Below are 6,744 nucleotides of genomic sequence, written 5' to 3' on the forward strand. Positions count from 1 at the left end.
CGTAGCAGATAATCACAGGCCACTGTGAGAAGGACACACCTTGCGCTGATTTTGCCAAGGTATACACGGGGATGCGTTTTGATTCACGAAAGGGTGTCATCAGTGCAAGATTTGAGTCGTGCTTTACAGCCTGTCGCGCAATCGCCTAGGTCGCGATTTTTGCGATATTCTTTTTTTTTTTTCGCATAGGTTAGTGGGCTGCTCTCCCCCAGTTCCAAGATGACTGGAGTTTTCGAGAACTTAAATACTGATATGCATTCGAACCAGATTACCTCAAGCAATTACCACAGCTTGCACAAATCGCAGGAGTCCCCGACTCTGCCGGTTTCCACGGCGACGGACAGCAGCTATTACAACGGCCAGCAGCCTGGGCACTGCGCCGGGTCACCGTTTGGACAACTGGGCACTTACCAGTACCACAGCAGCGCCACGAGTTCTGTGCCATATAACGCAAAGTCATACGACCTCGGTTTCAACTCATCGTATGGTACATACGGTTCTTATGGCTCCAACTCATCGCCAACTCCCGCAGACACAGGTAGGCGAGCTCTCAAGTTCGTTTTAGAGCATTTTGCATGTATTCAGTGGCTTTGTCTTTGACCAAAACGCACTGCAGAACATGTCTGAGTTAATTTGTATGCACAGTATTTGACAAAAATATTATTATCTGACTAAAATGTATTGATGCTTTATTTTTCTTGTATGAATATGTAACACGATAAACTGTTTTATTTATTTCCAAAGAAAGAGCCTACAGATCCACAAAGTGGCCTATTTTGGCTTTTTGTATTTTTTTAGTAGGGCCTTATAAATATACATAATTTAATCAAATCAGGTTTAAGGTATTTGGGGTACACAAATCTGACAAACCTAAAGTGACAACAGTGCAAATACGCCTAGCAGTTCTGCAACACTGAAAAATGCCCAAACCCTTCGTGCCTAACGTGAATTGCATTTGAATGTTCCCTCAGAGAAAGATGAGAGCGAGCCAGAAATCCGGATGGTTAATGGAAAACCAAAGAAGGTCAGGAAACCTCGAACCATTTACTCAAGCTTCCAACTGGCTGCACTTCAACGGAGGTTTCAAAAGACTCAGTATTTGGCTCTACCAGAACGGGCCGAGCTGGCAGCGTCGCTGGGCCTTACGCAAACACAGGTGGGTAGTCTGCATCTGTGGGCTCATGCGCTGTCAAATATCCACTGCATGTCTCAGTGTGAAAACAAATTAAAACTGACAAAGATGGGATTTAAGGGGGAAATATCGCTTATAATCGATTTTAAGCTTAAATTAGTTTCTTTCTTTTTTTTCTCAGGTTAAAATCTGGTTCCAAAACCGCCGCTCCAAGTTCAAGAAGCTGTGGAAAAGTGGAGAAATCCCCCCAGAACAACATGTTGCTTCCAGTGAATCTCCCCCGTGCACGTCTCCACCAACAGCCGCCTGGGACTTTCCACAGACTCAAAGAATGAACAATGTCAGCTCTAGTTTACCTCAGAGCAGCAGCCCTCCAAACACAACTGCGCCTTCGTCGTTTTTGGCAAACTACTCCTGGTACTCAACTACGAACTCTGCCACGCATCTGCAGCCTCCTCTGGTTCAGCATCACCACAACTCCGCCATAAGCGCTGGGACAATATTCTGAAATTTAAAAGAGAGAGCGAGCGAGAGAACGAGAAAACGTCGGGTGTAAATCGGACAATACTGGTGAATAAAGAGAAAATAAAATGCCATTACCTTCATTTTGCAGACCTCGTGCTTGCACCATACGAACTTTACGCGCAGCATCTAGGAGATTTCATGGAACCAGACAGGTTTATGGACCTTGCCAGTTTTCGTGCTTACAAATGGTAGACTCAGATTTCTACAGTTATTTTTGTATTTATTTATTTTGTTTATGTGAGGGATGAATGAACCACTATTACCCAAAGCAATCACAGCATGGGCGCGAGCCCATATACTTTTACTTGGACGTCACTTTTTCTTCTTCTTTCTTTTGTTTTTTTTCTCTTCCTTTTTTATGTGTGTTGCCATCCCTGCAAAAAAATAAAATAAAATAAAACATGAATCGCAGGACAACCTGTCACAAATGTAGCACAAGTTAACTGTATGGTGCCTTTTTTGCAATATGACCTCATTTATGTTGTGCGATCAAAACAAAACCAGCTTACCTTTATCCATTCCTCACGTAGTTCATCTGAATAGTCCGGGGGGATAAGTGTTCCGATCCACGTTTGTAAATATTTTACAACAGCTTTTTTTTCATATCCCACCTCGCTTTGACTTAATTTTATTTTTTATTTTTTTGTCTTTTTCTGGCTCTTCATCCATTAACCACCGTGAGCTACTGATTGTCCCGCCCTCTGACTTGTATCAACACTAAATTGTATTTTCTTTTTTTGTTCTGGTCTTATTTATTTTAGCAGTGTTTCATATATGGCCAGATTTTATTTAAATAAAATGTTTTCTGTGCATTTGCATCCGAGTTTGTATGTGTGTATAAATACATTCTATGTTCACTAAAGCTGGATTTACCCTCTCAAAAAAAAAAAAAAGTAAATAAATAAAAATAAATCATTTTAGAAAATGAAGGCATGTCGATGCATTAAGATTTATTTATTATTATTTATTTATTCATTTAATTTAATTTTGTGCCTTTTTTTATTAAATGGGTTTAAAAATAAATAAATAAAAAATCTTAGGAAACAATTTGTTGTAAAAATGTAGCCTGTAGTTACATGAAGGTCTTGTGGTGCTATATCACGAGCGTGGACAAGCTCCAGGGCATCCAGGGGGACTCCTGAGTTGTCTCGGTTGAAATTTACTTCTGACTGCCGCCAGCAGCTGCTTATCCGAACCGAGGCTCGGGCAGGCAGGCAAGCAGAGACAGAGGCCCGGGGGGCGCACGCCGAGCTTAGAGCGACAACATCACCAACACGCCTTGGCATGCGAGAGGAGAAGACGAGGGTGGGTATGAATGAGCACAAGCTCGTCAGACTCTGTGGAGTCACAGAGCCGCTTTCCAGACGTTTTATGAACTCAACCTAACAAGAGAAAAGAGACAGGAACTCGAGAGCCAAGACAGCCTGCAGCTACAACATCATGGAAACATTTCTCACGCCTCACAAGCGAGGTCTCTGATCTTCGAAGACGAGCAGCTTGACCCACATTATTTGGCTGCTTGTAGGGCCTGTGGGCAACATGGAAAACACAGGCATACGTCCAAAAAAACAATTTATTGGAGCCATGCAGGAAACCCTGTTTTATTATAGATTTAATTGAGAAAATGTTTATTAGAGATGTTTTGACTCCAACAGACAGGTAGAGCGGGGCTCGTGTTATTTACACATGGCTCCCACACAAAGATGGTGATATACGGTGCATGGTCCCACACGCTTCTCTTCAAAAGACCACAGGCCATAAAGTGGGACCTCTTCCTTGTACATAATTAAGACTGCAGCTTGTCAGCGGTTGCTGTATCTGCATGATGAAGCCCCCCACCAACCAACCCCACCCCCCCCTAGGGCTGACAGTATCAGACACATGCAGCCCCCCTATGTACACACGTCTAAAAAGTCAGTGTTGCAAATAGTGTACAAGCGTGCACTTAAAAAATGCTTCAAAATAACACATTTTGCTTGCTTTAATTTATTGTTTGCGTCATAAAATAAAATAAAGGGGGGGGGGGGGGTTCTGGGTGCTTTCTGTTGCTCCCTGTGATTTCATTCATGGATTAGAGCTGCTGTGGTTTATACTTTTTGCATTTCTCTGGGCAACTTGTAAATGCCATACCCCCCTATCCTAATTTATACCCTGATCTGTAATTTCATCCACATTTGCTCTGGTTTGAGCATTCTGGCTTTCAAATCTGAAAGCCTGCAATTACTATATAATTCTTCGCAATTTTAGATGTCCTAATATGGGGTGTAATTTTTACACAAGACAATTTCCCGCTATTTCAAGCATCAACATTGTCAAAGTTGTATGTACATAATAAATGGGAATATCAATGCATAGTTTTTAGCCTAACATCTTGACTCGACGGTAATTATATCCGTGTGGAGCCTACGCAGAATTAGCCTGAATTGCATGGTAACTGCTGCTTTAAATTTTAAAAAATTACTCATAATTTCCCCCAAAGATTACCAAGATCTCGAGTGCACAATGTCATCAGCGTAATGAGGAGTAAACATTTATGCTAATAATCTACATTTTTTTCCCCATCAGCTATAAAGAGGGGAAATAAAGCAGACATTTTCAGTCATATTCTGAACTCTGCTGCTATAGCTTAGACCGACACATGGGACACATTTTGTGGGATTTAAGCGCTCGTCTTGAGTCTGTGCTGAAGGATTGCTGCTGCTTCTTGCTGGTGGTGCTGATCTGCCTCCATGCTGATATCTGAAAATCCAGAGAGGGCAAGCTTGTCTCTTCAATTTCAAGCTGAAAGGTGTGTACCACATGTTTATTTCTTACATTTTAGGGGCTTCGCCGAGTGGCAATGAGGCTCGATTTGTCCATTTCTTTCATTGCGCACAGCCTTTATTAATTTGTATTCTCATCCGTGAATGATGCTGATTCTTTGATGCCGTTTCAAAGACTAGATCCTCAAGAAGCAGGAGGGGTAAAGAAAAATATATTACACGTGGACTATTTTATCCTCCAACTTCAGTGTTAAAGTGCAACCGAGGAGCTTCTTTTAGCTGAAATCTCCCATGGCTTAGAAAGCCGCTCACATGGAGAGAAGATGCAAGGAAGAGGAGACAGAGAAGTTCTTCTTTATAGTCGCTGCACTCGTTACTCTTACATTGTGCTTTGCTCATTTTGAAGCCTCTTCGCATTGACAACTCGGTGATGTACACCTGCAAGCAATTTGTCAGTCTTATACATAGGCTAAGTCTAAAGGGAACGGTGACGAAATGGCACCTCACCTATTTCACTTTTTTTCCCCTCCTATTGCAGCAGAAAATGTCTTTCAGAGCGCTATCTCTTTTGTCAACGCAGAAAGATCCTCGGTGCGAAAAAAATTGCTCATAATTACCTCAGAGATAGGAAACGGCATTAGAATAAATAAGGGCGAAATTACTGTAATTATGCTGGGTTTGATGGGCTCAGCTCGTATAATCAAGGGGAGAATACAGCGAAATAACACTGACCCTCTTGGATGTGCAGCTGCGCCTTTTCTAAGGCTAGGTAGGCAGATTTATGTTCACTGCAGCAGCAGCAGCTCTGCTTTCCTAATGGTATCGAAATATACGAAGGCCTGTTGTAAATGTGAGGCTGCACACAAAGAGCTCTACATGTTTAAGATTTGTATTAGAATAACAAAGGAGACGGCATCGAAGCAAAGCATGCCATAAAAAACAAGGCTACTACTCACGCTTACTAGTTTAACGTGTTCTACAATAATAATAATAATAATAATAATAATAATAATAATAATAATAATAATAATAATAATAATAATAATAATCTTGTGTTGGTTACTTTTTTGGATGTTGGCTTGAGTCAGGTTTAAACGGACTTCGCAGATGCCAGAAAATAATATTTTTAGGCCGAATTTGCTATTATAATAACATTTATTTATTCATGGAGCTGTGACAGCTGCAAGAGCGAGCACATCCGTGCATCAAAAAAATTGTTCTTTCTTTGTTTTGTTTTTTGAATTTTTTTCTTTGCAGGCACATACAAAACTCTAATTTTTGTAATATATTTTTCAATTCTTTATTTTATTTTTAATTTATGTTAATATTTATTTTTATTTTTTTACTTTAATTTAATATTAATTATTCAAATCATTATTTACTTAATTACTTATATCGTTTACTTTGATTTTTCCCCAATGCATCCAAGTGTTATTTGAATTTCTATGAATATTGCTAAAATCCAACTATAATAAATGAATTTGTTTCCTATATCACCACCGAAATGCGCGCGAAAAACAGATCTCGTTCTTCTTTTTAAAATATTATTAATATTTATTTCATTTTTTCCCATGTAGATGGCTATTTCTAACCACAGCCTTCGGCCGTGTTAAACAAACAAGAAGGCCTTTGAACTTTTCACTCTCACTGATCTCCATCTGATCCGCCCTTTGCCAGACTTTTTTTTTTTCTTGTTGCAGCACCTGCCTCTTGTGCAATTATTCACTTAACACACCCAATTGATCTCTCTCATGACGAAAAAGTGAAAAAGTGAGGATCGTTAAAGAGTAGAACAGAAAGGAGGTTATCTTTAAGAAAGGGCTGAAAGGCGATTTTGCTGAATGACACAGTGGTGGTTAAATCATATATATATATATATATATATATATATATATATATATATATATATATATATATACATATATATATATATACATACACACACACACTGCAGAGACTAGGCCTCGTAACAACACTGTCTTGATGCATTTTTACATGCGAGGCCAGATTTCTAATTCTGAGCTTGACTCCAGAGGTCTGACAACATCTGCAGCCAGCGAGCAGCAGCACAAACACATGCAGGCTAAACGCTAGACATGACCATAAATCTAAACGAGGACCCTTTTGCAGTTAATTCAAACGCGCTCACATGGTGTCTGCTACAATAGCCAACATGATACTCCTTTGTGTCAGCTCGCATTAAACCTGCACCACGCTGAAGCCTTTCTTTTCAGGGGCCAGGGTGGGTAGAGGAGGATGGAGGGGTGGTGGTGATGGCGGTATGGTGGAGGAAGAGGTGGGGTGAATCAGACACCGTTCTTGACA

The 6,744-nt window shown here is 40.3% G+C and overlaps 1 protein-coding gene across 1 annotated transcript; it reads left to right on the forward strand.

The window, feature by feature from the left end:
- Positions 1 to 2,467, forward strand: dlx2a (distal-less homeobox 2a). Its single transcript, XM_085433992.1, has 3 exons — positions 1 to 538; positions 972 to 1,156; positions 1,314 to 2,467. Exons 1-3 carry the CDS (start codon positions 220 to 222, stop codon positions 1,638 to 1,640), a joined length of 831 nt encoding a protein of 276 aa, XP_085290118.1. The 5' UTR covers positions 1 to 219; the 3' UTR covers positions 1,641 to 2,467.
- The last annotated feature ends 4,277 nt before the right edge of the window (positions 2,468 to 6,744 follow it).

This window comes from Copadichromis virginalis, linkage group LG16, assembly GCF_057382275.1.
Source record: "Copadichromis virginalis isolate Kocher_CV1m ecotype Utaka linkage group LG16, C_Virginalis_male_GT1.1, whole genome shotgun sequence".
Taxonomy (NCBI): Eukaryota; Metazoa; Chordata; class Actinopteri; order Cichliformes; family Cichlidae; genus Copadichromis; species Copadichromis virginalis.